The sequence below is a fragment of the Pteropus medius genome, unplaced genomic scaffold, assembly GCF_902729225.1.
Source record: "Pteropus medius unplaced genomic scaffold, Ma_sr-lr_union100, whole genome shotgun sequence".
In the NCBI taxonomy this organism is placed as follows: Eukaryota; Metazoa; Chordata; class Mammalia; order Chiroptera; family Pteropodidae; genus Pteropus; species Pteropus medius.
The window spans coordinates 27,605,594-27,626,218 of NW_024354502.1; the positions used below are offsets into that span (position 1 = coordinate 27,605,594).

Below are 20,625 nucleotides of genomic sequence, written 5' to 3' on the forward strand. Positions count from 1 at the left end.
GTGCTCTCAGGCAAGGTTTGGAAGTGGCTTTTGGGTCAGAAATGAAGGGAGAGGTTTGGCTTCCCAAGGTGAGGGCTGGAGGCTCTGTCCCTGGACACCCAAACCGGGAAGATGGGGAGCTAGGGGAGTACCCGAAAAGGAGAAAAGAAGGGAGGGAATGAACCACTTTTTGGAGCAAGAAAATGCAGCTTCAGAAGGGATGGGACAGTTGTCTTTGGGATGAAGAAAGTAGAAATGGTCTGGAACAAAATACTTCTCAGGGATTTTACATTTTATACATGTTCTCATGTCTCTGTCCAGTCACAGACCTCTTCATATCACCCTGTCTCTATGAGTCGCTATCTGTCTCTAGCCCTGGGTGTCTCCTCCTGCATCCTCCAGAGGACTCTGGGAAATGCCTGAGCGCGGCCCTTGCTTGTTGGGCCAGCGCTTTCATCCCAATCCAGGTGGCTACAATCCAGGACAGGATTTACGGTGCCCTGACCCTGAGCCGTCAAAAAGGAATAGCCAGATTAATGGGGTGGGCGGGCTGGGGCTGGGGTAATAATCGTTTGTTTGATGTGACAAGCCTGATAGGCGTTGATTTACTTACAGACTGATGGGCTTTTAATTGAGCACCTCCATCCCAGTCACTTCAAAGGCAGGGGAAGTTGACAAGGGACCCCTTTCACAGAAGGTTCCCAGTGACTGACAGCCCCCCCTCTGCTGACGCTCTCTCTTCGGCCCAGGATTGGGCTGTGTGGCCTTTACCAGGCCCTCTGGCAAAGTAACACATTTTCTGTGTAACTCAGAAATGGCCTTTTGTCTGCTGCCAAGGAAGGCAGGCCCTGCTCAGAAGGCCGGAGTCTTCCAGAAGGGTGAGGGATGGAGAGGAATGGGAGATGCTGAGACTGGTCCGGGAGGTGACCAAGAGCAAGAAGGGTGGGGAGTTCAGGCCTTCTACATGCAAATGACTACTTTTTCCTCAGTTCTTTTGCTGGTGCAGCTCTCCTCCCCCTCACATTCGCCTCCTCCTCACTTCCTCCCACATTTTAAGCCCTTCTTTTTGCTTTACTCTTCCCAGCTCTTGGGCCTCTTCCTACTCCTCCTCCTTCTCCTCCCACTTCCTCCTTCCTTCTCCCTTTCAGAAAAGGCCAGAAAATATGGAGTCGGCTTCTGCTGTCTCTGGAGTGGCCTGTTAACATCAGCCTCCTCCACCTTCTGGACAGCCTCGCTTCCCCTCTCAGGCTTCAGGCTGTGAGGCCTTCAGATCAGGACACCCTTGGACTTGGAGGCCAGGCCTCCATAGACCCCCCTCTCTCCCGCCTGCAACACGACAAAGTACAGATCATAGACCTTCGTGTCTAAGGCCAAGGACTCATGTCCAGTGGGATTTCCATCCCAAGCTTGTTAGGTCTAGAAGAGGCTTTAATAAAGGTTTATTCCGTTTGAAATTTGAGAAAATATTCTTTATCAGAGAAGTTCTGTCAGATGGATTTGCTTTGGTTTTGTTATGTTGTTTTGCTTTGTTTTGTTAAGTCCTACTTTATTGGCTGCTGAACTTCTCCTATTCATGGAAGAAGATACACCCAAAGCTCTCTCACAATGTCAGCTCACTTGCTGCTGGCTGGGCCGGGGTCAAATAAGTGGGGGCAATGAGTACTGTAGGCTAGGATCCCATCCCCATTAATGCAGCCAAGTCTCCATGCTTCCTCATTAGGTCAAGGGTCAGTGAGACCCCCAGCCAGGAGGAGCTTCAAGTTCTAAGTCAAGCCACTTTAGTGACTGCCCGAGACAGTGCAAGCCCTGTTCCCTGTGTTTTTCTCTTTGTTCCCTGTAGTAACTTGTCCGAGCTCATAAACCAAGAAGGAAATGAAAGAGCAAGTACCTGGCTGGAAGGACAACAATAATAACTCACATTTGCATAGCATTATCTAGTTTGGAAAGTACTTTCACATATATTAGCTTAATTGATTTTTTTAACAACTGTGTGAAGTAATAAATGCAATGTCATTATGCCCATTAGACAGATGATAAAATTGAGATTCAAAGGATAATGTGCTCTTAAGAGGCAAAATCGGGTCTCTAACGCTGGTGTTCTCCCTCCAAGTCTGCTCCTCCCTTCACTACATCTCACTTCATCCCAAAGACAACTGTCCCATCCCTTCTGAAGCTGCATTTTCTTGCTCCAAAAAGTGGTTCATTCCCTCTCTTCTTTTCTCCTTTTCGGGTACTCCCCTAGCTCCCCATCTTCCCGGTTTGGGTGTCCAGGGACAGAGCCTCCAGCCCTCACCTTGGGAAGCCAAACCTCTCCCTTCATTTCTGACCCAAAAGCCACTTCCAAACCTTGCCTGAGAGCACCATGTTCCCTTAAAATCTGCTGCCCAGTTCTCCTCTAGTGCCCGTACATGAAATAGGTGAAGCACCTGCGCTTTTGGTTCTCTGCTCTTAGAATGTGTCCACTGGCTATCATTTGAAGGTCCACCTAACAGACTCAGGTGTCTAACAGACCTAACAGGTGTCTCTCCTGACCTTCTAGGGGGTTAGTTTCTACTAGAGAACTAAGCCTTAATTAAGGCAGAGGCTTCAAAGAAACTAGCCTTCTCTTCCTTCTCTTTTTCCATGCCTTGGATATATTAACAGTGTTGCACTGGATGCCACGAGATATGGTTTGTTTACACGTTGGTCCCCTCACTAGAGCCCAATCCTTTAGGACACATTACCTGTCTTTTCAACATATATCTCCAGTTCCCAACAGTGAAATTTGTGTTGAAATGATGTTGTTGAAATGTTTGTTGAAAGGCAGTAGAGTGGAGCAGTAGAGTCAAATAGCCTAGGGTCATATTCCTACCTCCACTGCTTGCCAGCTATAGCTCTCGGACAAGTCATTTAAATTTTCTATGCCTCAGTTTCTTCATCTGGAAAATGGTACAAAAACAGCACCCACCTCGTAAAGTTATTGTGAGGACTGAATGAGTTAATAACATATTTCACCTAATCTACAATGCACCATTATTTTAGGCCTAACAAAGAAAGAAAAAATGTTGTGAGATAACCTGTGACACAATGCTTTGTTAAAATCAATGTCAGAAATGTTAAAAAATGTGGATAAAATGCATCTTAGAATTGATGAAATACCTCTCTGTCAAACATTTAGAAGAGGAGCTGCACACAGCACATGCAATCTTTAAGTAAGAGCTACTGTTCAATTGCATTCTCACAAGAACCCTATGATGAGTAGGTTCATCTTCGTTTTACAGATGAAGAAACAAGAGATTCAGAGAGATGAAGTGGCTTGACCAAGCTCGCAGAGCCAGGGAGCCCGCAGACGGCATTTAAACCTGCCTTTGAGGTACAATAATCCATAGTTATTATGAGAGCTGGCAGCCGCCCACCAAGCTACCAGGGAGTTAGAAGCTGGGTTTTGTTCTCAATTGCATCAACTTTCCTTAATCTAAGTTTCTTTCCCTTCTGGTATAATTACTCTGCTTCTTCCTCCCCCTCCTCCTTTATACTTGGCTCAGATCTTGTTACTTTTCTGTTAATGGCTTCAGGTTTTACAGTATCTGCATTTAGAGGGGTATAAATAAATATAAAGGTAAGAATTGGCTTTTAAAGATGACACAAGGGAAGAAAAAGTGAGAGAGAATATGCCCACAGTCATGCATGGCGATGTATAGGCCCTGCGTGAACACCCTGAGGAACTGCCCACAGTGCTCCCACCAACCTACCACTGAGAGACTCTGACACTAGGCGTCCTGAGAAAATGTGGAAAGCACAGCTTGCCTCTCAAGCTGGGTTATCTGCCACACTAGACCTTCTTTTTTCCCATGACCCAGTGAGACACCAGGTGGAGGGGATAGAGGGGAATTTGGGAGGGCCTGGGTAGGGCAGTTAACATTTCTAGGACCTTCTCTGGCTCTGCTTGGTACCCATCCCCTCAAAAAGGAGCATCTACTTGAATGAGTATAAGTTTCTGGCTCACCGTTGCAGTGAGTCTGCGGTTAGGGAGGGTATCCCATTGCCTCCAAATGGAAACAATATAAAGATGTGTCACTATTTTTAACATCAAAAAGGACACTTCCAGGATGTATTTTATTTGAGGTTTTGCAGTAGTCTCCCCCAGCAGCAGCCAAGGATCCATGGCTATCAAGGTCACAGAAAGATGCCACTTGCCATTTCTGCATCAGTTCCCCGTCTAGCAACTCCAATATTCTACCTCTTCTGCCAAGCGTGTTATGCGCATGTTAAAAGATAATGAATACAGAGCCCCCTTCAAGATCTTGGATGGGATGCTGCCCATCACTTAATAAAGCCAATTGGAACATGAATACAATAGACTATAGTACTGGACTGTGTTTTTTCTTCCCAAGCCGGGAGGCCAGTGACTGGCTAGAAGGTTGTATTCGTGAATTTTCTTGGGTTTTTGAAGATGGGATCAGGGTGGAGAGGGTTATTCCGAAACTTCTCTCAACTTTCCCACATGCACTGAGACCTGTTTGAGTACACGGTGGAGCTGAAAGCTGGACGAGGAAGAGAATCTAAAAGGATGATTGCATTAGGTAGGGAACTTTGCTGTGGGCAGCGGGGAGAGCACGCCATCCCTTTGTATCCCTGAATGGAGCCTACTGTTCTTCCTCCAGGACTGAATAAAATGTACTCTAGGCTCACATGCACCAGACAAAGAAAGGTACATCAGCAAATAAGGGGAAAGATGAACGTGGGTGTTCAACTATTCACTCACATAGTACACGCAGTTCATCTCCAAGGCTTCCAAGAAAGCAGCCGCACCCCAAATCCTTTCCGACACTGTCTGTATCGGAGCCTCCTCTGAGATAATCCTCTTAATGGAATATTTAAGAAATCGGATATAAATCACCAACCTTTTAATTCACATATAGATGGTTGCAGGTGTCTTTTTGAGTGGCTGTTGCCATATTTTTAGGCTCAATGTGTTTTTCAAGATCTAAATCTACTTTTTTCTGGAGATATGGGTGCAATAATATAAATTTTAGAGATCGGAGCCCAGAAAATAAATGCACCTAGAGACATTTCAAAATTAAAACAAACATCCCTAAGAGCGGGGGAAAAAAAACTTTTTCATCATTTGCAACACACAAAAATGCCTATTGTTATGATGCACTCATAAATAACTTGATTTTGGCATATGCTCTCTTACCAAACAGAAGACGAATAAATTAAATTTGATTTACAACCTTTTTCATTTTTATTAGCACAGCTCTGAACAGTTTATGTAAGGGACGTGCCAGAGCAGTTATGCCAAATGTCTTAAGGCGTTGGTATTGATATTATATAAATTAAGGTGTTTTAATTTGCATTCTTTAATTAACTAAATACTGGCAGAAAAATAAAACACAAGGGCAGCTCTGACTTATTGCCTCTATTAAACTGCTGACGTCTCTGAAAAGATGCTTTAAGTAAGCCAATTCACGTGGAGTAAAGGAGGGAGGGGTATTAACACTCTTATTTGGCAAAATATATTGGGATCTAAGAAACCAATACCCTGCTTTGCTTGCGAGGTGGTTGAGGGGGTGGATGTGTTCTGAATTTGTGTCCCCAGGGAAGAAGTTGACCAATGCTTTAACTATCCATCCTGCCCAGGTCTGAGCTGAAGAATCAGAGGGCACCCTAGCCCTGTCACTGGGCCTGGGTAGGCTCCTGAATGCGGGGCTCTGCAAACCTGGGCTGTAAACCCCAATCTGGGAAGAGATAAACTGGTTGAACTAATCCAGTGGTTCTCATATCAACATGATCATGTCCAGAAACAGAGGAAAGAAATAGTCAAAGACCCATCAATGAAAGACCCATTAGCTGCTTCTGGTCCATCCTTCCCAACACACATAGGCCCCCAAACCACAAAAAAGAAAAATAAAACTCTAAAAAGATGTGCCGGGGTTACTCTAATTCCTTTCCATGCCCTGGGTCTGTCACCACCTCAGAGACAGACTCCACTCTTAAAGTGAAGATGGTAGCTTATTCCTCATCCAAGTTTATTCTTCCTTTCCCTACTTTCCCTTTTTGTTCTTGACTTTTGTTCTGTTTCTCCTCTCCCAAGGGTCAGTGTCAACCCTGGTAAGGTCTCATCTTCTGTAATTTTCTCTCCAGATTTGTAGGGAGGAACAGCTATCAAGAAAAGATTATAATTTCCAGTTGTTGCTTGTAGGAGAGAGATTTCTCCTCAAACACAGGTGAGAAAATTGGATTTCTTTTCCTTAAATCCACAGGGGCCTCAACGAGCCATTCGTAAAACAGCCTTTACTGTCCTCCTGCCATCCTGAGGGTGTCCAACTTGCTCTCTCTGCCTTGACTAGAAAGTGTCATGTCAAGGGCAAAGCCCTAGGGGCCTCATAGATACCTGTTAAGTTGACTAGAGACATCGCACAGGGCGAGGTGGGGTTGGGGAGCAGAGTTCACCTTTCTCCTGGCCCCACACTGCCTTTACACTTTCATACAGCATTGCATTTTTTGAGAAAGCCCGAAAGGAAGTTCTTCATGGGCCAACTGCCTAGACCTCTGAGTACTGTCATTACGTAATGTCCCTTTCCCAGCTTTCTTCCTGGATTCTTTGCTCCAGGAATAAAGGACAAATTCCAACTTTTAATAAGGAAAATACTGTCCTTCTTTGCCAGCATGCTATGCCCCTCCCACTCTCCAAAAAAATCGCACTTTCTTGTCGTTTCCCATCTTGCAGCTCTGTCAGTTGTTTTAAAACAACTGTTTTAAAACATGTCTCTTGTCATAAATAAGACTGTCATTATGCATTTTGACTGCAGCGGTGAAAAATTCACCCACTGAGAGAGAGGAGAGGGACCTGTGAGAGCCCCTTCAGGCCTGATGTGGAAATGGAATAAAAATAAAAAGACGCAGTCTAATGGTTTTTAACGACTGCAGTGTTTCTGGTATAGGTTGTTCAGACTTGGTTTGTTGTTGTTGTTTTTGTTGTTGTTGTTTATTTTTTAATCATGTGTTCATTGATTTAATTATTTAAGGAAATGAATAAGAAAAACAAAGATATCTTGACTGTAAGTGGTTGTATTGAACTTATCGATGTTAGGCCCGGGGAGACATGGGAAGGGTGCCTCAGAGTCCCCTTGGAAAGTTCTTCAAGATGTTAGAATTTTACTTTAGACATACTGGAAAGTACATTTATCCTGATTCCACAAGTCCATCAATACTCCACCCAGTCCCATTGGTTCTTCCCAGTGTCATAAGGTCAAGGACACTAACAAAAAGTAAGCTTTGACTCAGTGGCCCAAGGAGGTTAGGCCTAGGACCAAAAGTGAAGAGATAAAAATGGGGCTCAAAAAAGCTGCAGATACCAAAACGCCTGGGGAGTGAGATATTCTGCTGCATTTCTTTTTCCTTGCAAATGGTTAATAAAGCAGAAAACTCTTATCATCTCATACATACTCATCTTTTTATGCCTTTGAACTTTGCAGGTAATATCTATGCAAAAAAATAAAAAGAAAAAGAACGAAATGAAGACTACTTACCTGCCTTGGTGAGCACTCTACTAATAATAATTATTGATTTCATGATTTGATGTCTTCTAACACTTCACAGGCCTCATTCTGGAAATTCATGGTTAGGAGATGACCCTCCACTGACACTACCAAAACCATTGTATGCAATGTCTTTGCCTTCTCGGGCATGACCGAAAAAGGTCTAGATAATCCAGAGTCCTTGTTAGGGTTCACTTATTGGAAAGTTTACTATATTAAAATATGCATTTGTCAATATCTTTGATTCTTTTAGGCCAGACTTGAATATTTCCTCTCCTCCTCCTTCTTCTCCTACTAAATGAGGGAGGAAGTGGGAAGGGTAGGAGAGCATGAGAAGTGTGCATGTTTTCTTAAATCCAAAATTAGAAATGGAACCCTTTTCTAATGAACCTTCAAATGAATGTAACCAGAAGGTCCCAGAGGTATTTCCCAGGTTTTCTTGCCTGCGTACCTCAGCTGAACTTCTAACTCACTCCACAGCTGTACGCCTCTTCTACCAACTTTCTTAAAAGGGGCTAGTTTTGAATGCATAGAGCTTTTAACCCAGCAATTCTCCTCCTAGGAATTCAACCTATAGTTAATCTAGCACACATGAAGAATGATACATATATTATAGACATATATATATATATATATATATATACACATACGTATGTACACATATACCTATATGTGGTTATTTACTACAAGAGCAAAAGATTAGAAACCATCCAAATACCCACCAGTAGGGGACTAGTCAAAATAAACTGGGCACGCCCATGTAACAATGCCCTGAAACGGAAATAAATAAATAAAACACAAAAGCCTATGATGCTTTTGTTATGATGCGATCTCCAAAATACATTAAGTTTAAAAAAGAAAAATGCAAGTGAGGAACAGCTTGTGTAGTTTGCTGCCATTTTTGTGTAAAAGGGGGAAACAATGTATATGTATTTGCTAATATGTGTACAAAATACCTCTGGAAAGATGGACAATAAACTCATAGCATTGCTACATTGGGGAGAAAAACTAGATGGCTAAAGGGAGCTTTTCTCACTATATAGTCTCATAGCTTTGCAAGTTGGCACCACGGGAACATATTTCACCATAAAGAAATGCACTTTTTCAATAAAAGAAAAAATAATTTTAAATCATTTTTAAAGGGGGCTTATTCTGTAAATTTCCACTCTGAATGAATTACTCTATTTCTATACTTCTGGCCCTCGGTTTGATCGGGACCTTACCTCTCAGGTTTCTTTCTCCGAATAGAGGCTGGCCAAGGGCTACTAAAATAAATTCTTCTCGAAATTGTTCTGGAGTCTTGGAATTTGGTTTTATCAACTATAACCAGTGATAATCAAGTCACTGCCTGAGTAGCTCTTCCCTTTTCTCTAGTTGTGTTTGTTGAAACAAGTTTGGAGCTGCACATGCCAGCTAGTTAAGAGCCCGGCCTTGAAAGGGGCATGCTTTTGGCAAGTTTAGAGGCTTAGCCATGAGAAGTGGGGGACCATAGGAACATCATCACCATCACAGCTGAAGCCCACGTAAGGGTCAAAAGCAGGTGTGACACCAGTGAGATACCATAAGTGAGATACTTACAGTCTGTCTGTCACCCGCTGAGATCTGCTAGGTCTGGGGTACCCCCTGGTTCCAGATGGTAGAAGCTTAGCACGTGGGGGCAGGGTGTTTGGGTAAGCAGGGTCTCTGTTTCTCTTTCAGGGGCCTTTCGCTCTGCTCCAGGACTTCTCTTATACCCAAAAAAGAGAAAGTGCATGAACACACCTAGAATGGTTCACACTGACATCCAGAAGGTGTTCAATAAATGTTACTGGAATCTGAATTTAATTTTGAGTAAATGGACTTAAGAACAGTAGGTAACTAAACTACAGGGTACTGAGCAGAATTAAGTTAAGGCCCCTTGCCCTTTCTTTTTTAATTTTTTATTTTTTTATTTTTTAGGCAAGGCAACCCTTGGTCGACCTCACAGATTGCGAGGACTTTGTCAGCTTACAATCCTTTGTTAAGGTATTTATTTATTTTTTTACACCTACAGCACCTGGTCTTCCTAGGTGGTCTCCCATCCAAGTACTAACCAGGCTCAACCCTGCTTAGCTTCCGAGATCAGACGGGATCGGGCTTGTTCAGGGTAGCATGGCCATAGACCTGCCTTTTCTTTTTAATCTACAAAAGAAGCACATGGATGCCCAAAGGACAGGGCTGCCCTGCCTTTCAGGAGCTGGGAATGTGCAAACCTGAGAGATGGGAGGGCTGTACTGGCTGGCTTTCTCTGGTCCTTACCTACCTTAAGATCACCTCAGGCTTGCACCTTCTAAGTGGTCAATAAACAGTAGATGAATTAATTACTTCAATCCAGTTTGATTCATTGAGTAAATGTTCCTCTAACTTCCTTCTCTGCCTCACTTTCTTCTCTACCATATTCTCGTTCCTCAAGATGAAAGGAAAATCCTAATTGCGAAGATCAGTCCTCTGGAAAATGATTAGTCATTTGTTTTGTTTCTTCTGCTACTCTCTCTCTCTCCCTCAGTCCTGCACACAGAAGATTGGCTCAGGAAATGACTATTTGAATCCTAGTTCTGCCACTTTCAGCTGTGTAATTTGGGCAAGTTACTTAACCTCTCTGGGCCTCAGTGCCTCCACTATAAAACAGGCATGATAATAGTACCCACCTCATCAGTTTGCGGTGAGAAGTAAATGAGTTCTTACATGTAAGGTGCTCAGAGCAGAGGCTGGCACAGAGTCAGAACTCAATAAATGTTATTATTACCCTGGGTAGAACACTCATTGTCTGCTAATCACAATTGAGGTGTTGGCTGATTGCTAAGGTATGATTCCTTCCAGCAGTATTTGCAACTTAAAAGAAGCATCTCTAAGAAAATTGAAAGCCCAAAGGAACAAAGTAGTCAAGGGTGAATGCCCAGGGCTAAGGTTGATGTATGGGGTGGGGTGGGAGGGAGGATTCGGGCAGATGAAGGCAAGAGAACTTCAAAAGCACACCTACTGGCATCCCCCTCTCCCGCCAGCCCTGCCTATCTCCCCCGGGCTGATAGGAGATAAATGAAATCACTTCTTCAAAGTACCCTACTCAAGGACCCGGATCAAACACCAGGGCTAGAAGATAAGCTTCAGTCTACATTTCCTTTTGTCCATTCCTTCCCACCAGGTCTCCAAAGGAAAATACAGAGAGGAAAAGTAGTTAATTACTCCTCTTTCATCAAAGGGAGTTACCTCCCCATCCACAGGCAACAGGCAGTGATAGGAGAACTGGAGGGAGTTAGAAGGCCTCTTCTCGGCCCTTTGCCAGGGTTTGCTGTGTGACTTTAGACTCCCTCATAAAGTCTCAGAGCCCAGTGCTTCATCTGGCAAAGGGGATAAAAACACCTGCCCAAAATAACTCAGAAAATGATGAACACAAAGATGTATTTGGGAAAAGATACTTTAACATGCTTAGATAGCTAACATTTTGTAAATTACAGTTATCCATCTTGACTCTTTGGGGGACTATGGCGAGGTGAGTGAGATATAAATAAATAGTTCTTAGTCATTCATCACAAACATTCATTGGGCACTTACGGCATTCAGACTGCCTAGATTCACATCCCAGCCCCACCTCTTACCAGCTGGGACTTCTGACTAGTTATTTAACCTCTCCTGTGCCTCTACTTCCTCCTCTGTGAAATGGGAATAATGATAGGACCTTCCTGGTCGGGCTACCTGTAAGGATTATATGAGATAATGCAAGCAAAGTGCTTTCAACAGTGCCTGGTTGGCTCTCAGTGTTGGCTACTGTGATAATGATAGTTAAACAACTGGCTAGACAATAAGAATACAAAGAGAATGAGGACAATGCAGAAGCATTCACAGTCCAGTGGGAGAATGAACAAGTAAACAAACAATGGCAGACGCCATGTGCTACGTATAATAATAGAACATAATAAGAACTGGAGGACAGAAGAGGGAGCTACTGGAGTATGCTCCCTGTAAGGCTGTCTGTTCTCGCTTTCCCCAGATTGTTCCTCTTGCTCCTCTGGCCCTCTCCGGCCCCCAGCTGTGTCTGAAGCCTGGGAGGAGGCCTGTGGAGGAAGCGCCCCCAGTGCCCTGAGTGCAATGCGCTACACCAGGGCTCCTGGCCAAGGCCTCAATTACCGGCCGCTAAAAAATATTAAGCGCCAGGGAGGAAAACCAAGTTCTCTATGAGGCCGACTTTTCAGAGTTCAAACAGTTTTAAAAAAAAAAAAATGTAAATAGTTACGCAGTGAGATATTATTTCATGTTGTTGCCATTAGGGTTTGAGTGTTATGCAGAGAGAGGCGATCATTCAGGCAATTCTGCCTCAGCAAGGACTGAAAACTCCACATTAACCCCACACAACAAATCTACCACCTCTAGCTCTCAACCTGACTCAGGCATTTTTTCCTGGGTGGTGAATTTTATGTAAATTGAAGTAGTGAAAAAACTATAAATATTCAGAATTTCCTAAAGGATTTTCTTGATGGCTTCTTGAGGGGAACTTTTTTTTTTTTTTAAGATATTTGACTGGAGGCTGAGGGAGGGAGACTCTCATTTCAGTGGATTTCTGGGACAGCTGGGGGTGGGGGTGGGGTGGTTATGGTCAGCTCCCGGTGCTGAGGCCCTCTGGATCTAGCTGCTGCCATGACTGCTCTCCACAGATACAGGTGGTCCATCACAGCCTTCATTTACCTGGGATTTTCTTTCTGCCAAACACTAAACATGGCACATGTATTGTCTGCTTTGGGCCTCCTGCCTCTGAGGTGGCCACTCTTACATTTTACACATGAGAAACTGAAGCTGAGGGAGGTGCACTTGCCCAAGACAACCATGGCATTGTGGTTCAGAGGCCTGACTCCAAGTGACCACTCTGCCACTCACCAGTCATGTGATTTTGAGTAAAGGACTAACCGCTCCTTCCCTCACCCTCTTCAGCTGTAAATGGAAATGAGAACAATAGTCCTGATGCTGATCAAGTGCCTGACACACAGACTTGCTGTTCTTCATCACAGTGGCTTGGGGCATTCTCCAGCAACCCTCACCCCTATCCTATTTTAATGGTGCTGCTCACTCGCAGGGCAGTCTAAGAAAGACCTGGAGAGAGGGAGAACCCCAAACCATACATCTGCCACTTATCTGCAAGGGAGGACATGTGTCATATACCCTATCCCTGTACAATAACTTTTTGCATGGACTTTTCAACCATACCCCTAGCACAATGCTCTGCCCACAGCTGGACTTCAAAATATATGGCCCAGCCGAATACTCAGCCTTATTATTCTCTCCTAGGTGAGAAGCTATTCATTTGAAAACTGCCCTTGCTTTAGGCCACCAGGGCCCCATTTAGGACTCTGTGTATGTTAGCATTTCAGCTAAGTGAATGTCAAATACCGATTATAATAATTGTCTAGTAGTGTTTTAATTAGGCCTCTGGTCTGGCTGAGTATGGGTTCCCATTTTCTCTCCTAAGGCAACTGAATGGATCCAGCCAAGGTGCCCTGCTGCCCTCACCAGCACCCGAAAGGAATGGAGTCCCTACTCCTTGCTAGCACTCCTTGCCAGGAAGGTGGGTGAGCAAAAACAGACCTGGTCTCCACCTCAGTGCTGTCTGGCACCCACTGTTCCTATCAGTGATTACTGCTGTGGATTAAGGTTTCTTTTTAAGGATAATATATTATTACCTAGGCAAATTCCCCACCTTCGCCCTGAGCCTAGCCATCCTGTCCTCAACTCTTCCTTTCTCCCTTCCTTTCATTCAGTCATTACCTTTTTCTTCTCTTTGCCTCTCCAAATAGAGAGTAAATATTTTATCATCCTCCATTCTTCTCTCTCTCCTTTCTGCTGCCTCCTACCCCTCTTCTCCTTCCAAATTTCTAAATGCCTTTTCTCTCTCCGCCCCCTCCCCTTTGCTCCCAACTGATTTCCCATTAATCATTCCTAACACACATCTGCTTGGGTCCTAGAAGGATTTCTTGGCTGGCTCTCACAGCTGGGCTGGTTACAATAATCAAGAAGGAGTCTTTCATCTTTTACTGTCTCCTAGGTCTCCCCTCTTCCCAGCTCTTGCTCCTCCAAGGTGCCGACAAAGGCCCACCCTTTTCCATTCTGTAAGGCTTTCTTCTGTTCTCTCTCTGCATAGCAGTTTCCCAAAGGCTAAATGGTGCTGAAGGTTGAAGCAGCCCTGCAGTGGACTTTTAAATGTAGCGTTGGCAGTGGCAGCGATGGATGTCAGAATGCAGAGGCTGGCATGACAAGATCTGGGGGCAGGAGAGGGGGATAGAGCCCACCACAATAAAGTAAATGGGATCACCACCCCTCTTCTTTGTACCCCTCTGCTGCAATATGTAAGACATCTCCCAGTAAGGGTACCCCTTGACATTCCTTTTAATCTGATTTTACCAGAATTAAAATTGGGGTAAGGAAAGACAGTGGAATTTCTAGGAGGTCTATAAGTACTGCCCAAGAAACAGCACAGATCTACAGAGCACATTTAGTTTAGCGTTTGATTGATATGGCCTGGGAGTGGTGCCTGCTGTCTTCTTTACTGAGCATGATAAAGGTTCGGGATTGCTATTTGTTATTTCTGTGATAGTCCTTTCTTTCTCTTTGAAGAACCCCCTTTGAAATCTCCTATCCCCATCTTGGGTTCTCGTTGTCTCGAAGCGCAGAACAACGCGGCAGTCAGGGACCGGTAGTCCTGAAGCAATATGCCCCGAATGACAGGCCTGACAATCAGAGTGATGGATGAGGGCTGAGAAAGTGGTACTCGAAGCGAGGCAGTGACACCAGCGCGCCTCCACTGGCCGCCGAAAGCACGGAGAAGTGGTCTCCCCAGAGGCCCGCGCACAAAGGACCAGCTTCACCTTCTGACGATCCGCGGACCGGGAACTTTAATGTCAGACTATGACTGTGTAAAATCTCTGCCAGGTGCGAAGCTGGCAATGCACACTCTATCCGAAAGGCGCGGAGGAGGGGGAGTAGAGGAGGGTATTGTTATTTTTAATAAAAAGTTTTTATTCCGAAATTTCCCTGGGAAAAGGTAGTGCATTTTTCCCCGTGAGAAGAAAAGGATGGGGCGGAGGGTGAGCATCTCTCGAGTTTGTATCAACGTGCAGCACTTAGAAATCCCCATCTTCTCGGGGCTCTGGCCTATCCAGTGACCCCGGGTGCCCCCAAAATAGCAGCTAGGCGCCGTGCAGTGAGGGAATTTTACGCCTCTAAGCAGGACACGATAAGAAACCTGAAACACACCCAGACACTGAACCTATAAATCAAGGCGCACAGCCTAGAGTACCGCGCTTGCCCGCGACCATCTCACCCCGGAAGAGAGTCCTCAAACTTGCAGGCTTCGGACAGGACAGGCTCAAAGTAGTTGGAGCGGCTTACGCCGCGTCCCGAGAACCGTCGATGCCTCCGAGGCTCGGGCGCTCCCAAGTGACACACCCGGGAGACTCCAATTCGGCGAAGAGAACTGGACCGGAGGGCGCAGAGCCGGAGCAGGGCCGGAGCGGGGCTAGGGCTCTGCAGGCGCCGCCCGCCCCCACGCGGCCTCCGGGAGAGGACAGGACTCGGTAGTACCGGAGCCAGCGCCGTGCGCTGCTACCCACCTCCCGCCCCAATCCACCCCACCGCAGACGCACTCGGCCAGCGGGCGACTGTCCCCACCAGCACCTCCCCCGGGTGGTGTGAAGGGAGAGGGGAGAGAAAGCGAAAGGAAAGCCAGCGGAGGGGAGGGCGCAGAGCCCAGGGTCCGGGACAAGTCTAGTCCTCTGTGGGACTCCCGGGCAAGGGCGGCCCAGTTGGGGGGAGGGGAAGAGTACAGCGGGTGGTAAAGGCCGAGGCGGCGGCGCGGCGCGGGCAAGGCCCCTTTAAGGTTCTCCCCTCCCACCGGCGGCGCAGGCCTCCGCCCGCCGCTCTCCCCGCCCCGGGGTCCCGGCGAGAGCTGCGATTGGGCGGGCGCGGCGATCCCTTTGAAGTGTGGCTGCCGATCGCGGCTATTTGACGTGCGGCTCGCGGAAGGCGAAGGTTTTTGTGTTGCTCGCCGGGGCTAGTAGCGGCGGCGGCGGCGGCGGCGGCGGCGGCGTCGGTGGAGGAGGGGTGGAGGCGCGGCGACTGCTGCACCGCGCTCCACGCTGCGGAGCGAGCCACCCGCCCCGGGAGCTCGCCTCCCCGGTGCTCCCCCTCCCTCCCCGCCCCCCCAGTGGCGCTGCCTCCTCCAAATGAGCGATTCGCCCGCTGGATCTAACCCAAGGACACCCGAAAGCAGCGGCAGCGGCAGCGGCGGCGGCGGGAAGAGGCCGGCGGTGCCGGCGGCGGTGTCCCTCTTGCCCCCGGCGGACCCCCTACGCCAGGCGAATCGGCTTCCTATCAGGGTCCTGAAGATGCTGAGCGCTCACACCGGCCACCTCCTGCATCCGGAGTACCTGCAACCGCTGTCCTCCACTCCCGTCAGCCCCATTGAGGTCAGTCTGCTGGTCGCTGCCCGCGCAGCGCCGTCCCCATTCCGCGCACCGCTGCTCGGCCGATGGCCCTACTGCCTGTGCCCCGGGGCTCGGCGTGATGCTCAGGTCCGGCCACGCTGGCGGACTGGGTGAGGAGGGGCGGAGAACAGAGGGATCAGAGTACACCCAGTTCTCCCAGGCTTCTCCATGAAGGTTCCCCTTCCACGCTCTCCCATGGTATTTTCTCTCGGATTACGTTTGCTCTTTAAGTCTTCACTGGGTCCTTTACTTTTCCTTGGCACCCAGTTTCCAGGCCAGAAATGATCTCTCCTGGGCCTTTCCCGCCTCCCCCACCCCCCACCATCAGCGGGGTTTGTTCTCTTTGAAGGCCGAATCGCCCCCGTCCCACTCCGCCTCTGTCCCATCCGGTTAGAGCGCACGACGCCCAGGCACTCTCGATCCTAGGTCTTTCTTTCTTCTTCCCACTTCCCTGGGTGCCCTCCCCGAGGGGGAGAGACTACTAAGAGAGCGCCAACTGCAGCCCCGGCTTTCGAATGCGCTTCTCCCCACTCCTACCCCGCGGCGCCACCGCCAGAAACCCGTCCCAAGCGAAGTTCCCCAAACTGAAGGAGTAAGTTTTTCCCTGAGCACAGAGAAGGGGGAGATTAGAGGGAAGGAGGCGAGTCACAGCCCCTCCTCCAGCCCGGACTCCAGAATAGTCACCTTCTCCCGCGGTGGCCTTTGGCGGACTACTTCCACGGCCTCATTCCCCAGGGCCTGCGGCGCACCCCGGGACCCAGTGGAGGGAGGGAGGGATCCGACCGACGGGCGGCGTGAGCGCAGTTCCGCCCAGCTGCCCCGCCCGCAGGGCTCTCGCTCTCAGACCCTCTCCCCAAAGCCTTCGGTTGGCCGCCACCTCCGGTCCTTTCCGCCCCCACCCAGCTCCCCAGGCACCCCCGCTTGCTCCGTCGGTCTCATAGCCTCACCCCTTCTCCCTTCCCTTGCTGCTGTTTCCCATAGCTGGACGCCAAGAAGAGTCCATTGGCGCTGCTGGCCCAGACTTGCTCTCAGATCGGCAAGCCGGACCCGCCGCCCTCGTCCAAGCTCAATTCAGTAGCGGCGGCGGCCAACGGGCTGGGAACTGAGAAGGACCCTGGCCGGTCCGCCTCGGGTGCCGCCTCCGCGTCTGCGGCGCTCAAGCAGCTGGGAGAATCCCCAGCAGAAGACAAGTCCAGCTTCAAGCCCTACTCCAAGGGCTCCGGCGGCGACTCCCGTAAAGACAGCGGCTCCTCCTCGGTGTCCTCCACCTCCTCCTCCTCCTCCTTGTCCCCAGGAGACAAGGCAGGCTTCAGGGTCCCCAGCGCCGCCTGCACACCCTTTCCCCCGCATGGAGCGCCGGTCTCCGCGTCATCATCCTCCTCCTCGCCCGGTGGCTCCCGGGGCGGCTCCCCGCACCACTCTGACTGCAAGAACGGTGGCGGGGTTGGCAGCGGGGAGCTGGACAAGAAAGACCAAGAGCCCAAGCCCAGCCCGGAATCTACGGCCGTGAGCCGTGGGAGCAGTGGGGAGCCTGGCTCACAAGGCGGCAGTGCTGAGGCTGGGGCATCCGGGCGCAAGTCGGAGCCGCCCTCGGCGCTAGTGGGGGCCGGCCACGTGGCGCCAGTGTCACCCTACAAAACCGGCCATTCCGTGTTCCCACTGCCACCCTCCAGCATCGGCTACCACGGCTCCATCGTGGGCGCCTACGCCGGCTACCCCTCTCAGTTCGTGCCTGGCCTGGATCCTAGCAAGTCTGGCCTCGTGGGAGGCCAGCTGTCTGGGGGCCTGGGCCTGCCACCTGGCAAGCCCCCCAGCTCCAGCCCGCTCACCGGGGCCTCTCCGCCCTCCTTCCTGCAGGGATTATGCCGCGACCCCTACTGCCTGGGAGGTTACCACAGCGCCTCGCACCTCGGCGGCTCCAGCTGCTCCACTTGCAGTGCGCACGATCCGGCTGGGCCCAGCCTAAAGGCTGGAGGCTACCCACTGGTGTACCCCGGGCACCCACTGCAGCCCGCTGCGCTCTCGTCCAGCGCCGCCCAGGCCGCACTCCCAGGCCACCCGCTCTACACCTATGGCTTCATGCTACAGAACGAACCGCTGCCGCACAGCTGCAACTGGGTGGCAGCCAGCGGGCCATGCGACAAGCGCTTCGCCACCTCAGAGGAGCTGCTCAGTCATCTACGGACTCACACGGCCCTGCCGGGCGCGGAGAAACTTCTGGCCGCCTACCCCGGGGCCTCTGGCCTGGGCAGCGCCGCCGCGGCCGCTGCAGCCGCGGCCTCCTGCCATCTGCACCTCCCCCCACCCACCGCCCCGGGCAGCCCCGGGTCGCTGTCATTGAGGAGTCCACACACTTTGGGTCTAAGCCGGTACCACCCCTATGGCAAGAGCCATTTATCTACAGCTGGGGGCCTGGCCGTGCCGTCCCTCCCCACAGCCGGACCCTACTACTCGCCATATGCGCTGTACGGACAGAGACTAGCCTCAGCCTCCGCGCTCGGATACCAGTAACTACAACTCTTCCTCCCTCCCACCTTCCCAACCCTCCTCTCCCCACCTCCCCCTCCTTCTCGGCCTCCCTTCCCCCTGCCGCCTGGCCTCGCTGCAGCCTCCACTACTGCTTGTCCCTGCCGGATTCCTCCCCCAACCCAGACCCTCCCACCGGACTGTGTATTTATTTACTATAATGTTAGCTTACAAGCTGGGAATATAAGTGCATTAACGGCCCACACGAGTCGATGGTATGCAAAAAGTCTGTGTTCCCCCAAATAATAATATTAATCACAAATAACTACATGTTCCCCGCCCCTCTTCCTTTCTTTAATTATTTTTTTTTCTTTTTCTTAGATATGTTTTAAATTTTTTTCCTTTTGCTTTTTTTGTCCATTTTTGATTGGTTTGGTTTTAGGGGAAGAGGGAGAGTTGGGGTTCTGGGGTTCTTCTCTTTGTTTTATTCCCCCTTCCTGGGGAGTTTCTTGCATGCTTCTTAACCGTTAAAACTACATTTCTCCCCTCCTCTTTCCCTTCTTTTCCCTTCATTCCCTCTTGTTTCCTTCCATTTGAGGTTCTGTTTTTTCTTTTGTACAAGTAACAGAGAGAAGATATTTTTTTGTATCGAATTTGGGGGTTGCAAGGAGGGGCCTTGGTATCAGGAGGTCTTGCCTCTGTTGACCCAGAACTCTGCTCTGTGACTCCTCCCCTGAGACCCTCTCCTCCTAGGGTCCTTGATCTGTGCCCTGGCTCCCAAAATTAGAGCCTTTCCTCCTTTACTTGGTCTGAGCACAGAGAGCCCTGAAAGAAGGGCCCAAGTGGCCTCAGACAGAGCCCTTCTACTTCCAGACTCTTCCAGGCCCCAAACACCCGGTGGCCACACTGCCCACTTGTGGGGGGATGGGGGTGGGAGGGGGCTTGTAGGGCTCATTTTAATTCAATTATAAGTCCAAGAAGGCCCTGTTGGTGTGCAACTTTGCTCTTTATATTTTGCGAAGAGCTTTTATAGTCATTGTTTTTCTCTCCTTTACTGGGGCAGTGGTCCCTCTCTTGAGGTGGGGGGCGGTGTCAGTTATCCTCGCTAGATCCCTCCAAAGCAGACCAATGGTGATATCAGCAGGCAGAACAACCTTTTAGCTCCATTGGGGGAAGGTTGGAGAGTCAGGGAGCACACAGATCACAGCAGCCCCTGTCACCCCCTACTAGGCCTGACCCAACAGAGTCCCGAGTTGGCAGTGGGCTTCCATGGGCTCCCTCAGTGACTGGGATTGAAGACTCGGGCCCTGGGTCTTCTACCCACACCATCCCTCCTCCTGGTCTTAGTACAGCAGCATGGGGGGACTGCGGAGCCTGTTTGGGATGAATAGAACTCTCCCTTGGTAAGACTTATTTTGTTAATAAATGAAATACTTGGCTATATTCACACCGTGGTGTTTCTCTCTTCCCTCACCCACCACCCTACTTCCAGACACCTAAGCAGATACCCTTTTTTTATTGTTTAAAATACGTTATGGTTTCCTTCTCAGATTTCCATTCAAGGACGAGTTTAAAGCCTGTCCTCAAAAAAGAGGGAAGAAAAAAACAAAACTTCTGCCAATGCATTACAAATAATGTAAAACCGCCTTTCTTTTTTTTTCACTTGGTGATTTAGTTCCCAGCCTCACTTCACTTCAAAGACCTTGACATTTCCTGGGGACAGGTTGGGGGTGGGGGGAGTGTGTAAATGTGGATTACCCTCTGGGCCTAGATTCGAGGTACAAGGGGCTGAAAAGGAACCAGGATCCAGGGCTCAAACACAGACTTCTGGCAGCATGGTCCCAAAGCCCTAAGGGTGAGCAAAGACAACGTGCCTCTGGCGCCACCTGGTGTCAGAAAGACGAGCGACTGGCGCCAACCCCGACGGCACCTCGCGTGTTTTTCCCAGTCTAAATGCCAAGGCTTTCCTCTTTACTGAAAATGCCTTTTACACACCTGAAACCAAAAGGTAAATGCACCTGCTGAAAGAGGTGCTTCGCAAGGCTTGGAGGCTCCCCCAAGGCCAGTGCTGGGTTGTCTGCCTCAGTTATCTTCGCTCCCAGAGACATCTGAACAGGATTTGGGTTTTACTGAGAAGGTGCAGCTATTATTCGGGACCTTGAAGCCACTGG

The 20,625-nt window shown here is 49.2% G+C and overlaps 1 protein-coding gene, 1 long non-coding RNA gene and 1 pseudogene across 2 annotated transcripts in view; 1 reads left to right on the forward strand and 2 right to left on the reverse strand.

Moving 5' to 3' along the window:
- LOC120595474 (uncharacterized) overlaps positions 1 to 14,959 on the reverse strand; it is a 64,108-nt gene extending 49,149 nt beyond the window's left edge. Inside the window, exon 1 of the long non-coding RNA XR_005650850.1 lies at positions 14,827 to 14,959. This is a non-coding gene — a long non-coding RNA (uncharacterized LOC120595474). The remainder of the gene's footprint in view (positions 1 to 14,826) is intronic.
- Positions 9,526 to 9,644, reverse strand: LOC120595869 (uncharacterized; annotated as a pseudogene).
- A 578-nt stretch (positions 14,960 to 15,537) lies between the features above and the next one.
- ZNF703 (zinc finger protein 703) lies at positions 15,538 to 19,901 on the forward strand. The gene is made up of 2 exons (XM_039853593.1): positions 15,538 to 15,970; positions 16,970 to 19,901. The coding sequence occupies exons 1-2, from the start codon at positions 15,728 to 15,730 to the stop codon at positions 18,497 to 18,499; spliced, it is 1,773 nt and encodes a 590-aa protein (XP_039709527.1). The 5' UTR covers positions 15,538 to 15,727; the 3' UTR covers positions 18,500 to 19,901.
- The last annotated feature ends 724 nt before the right edge of the window (positions 19,902 to 20,625 follow it).

What these genes read in the sequence shown, in the direction of transcription:
- ZNF703 (XM_039853593.1), top strand. Translation starts at nt 15,728, where the DNA reads ATGAGCGATTCGCCCGCTGGATCTAACCCAAGGACACCCGAAAGCAGC. An exon ending in CTCCCGTCAGCCCCATTGAG is followed by an intron (nt 15,971 to 16,969) that starts GTCAGTCTGCTG and finishes TGTTTCCCATAG; the next exon opens with CTGGACGCCAAGAAGAGTCC.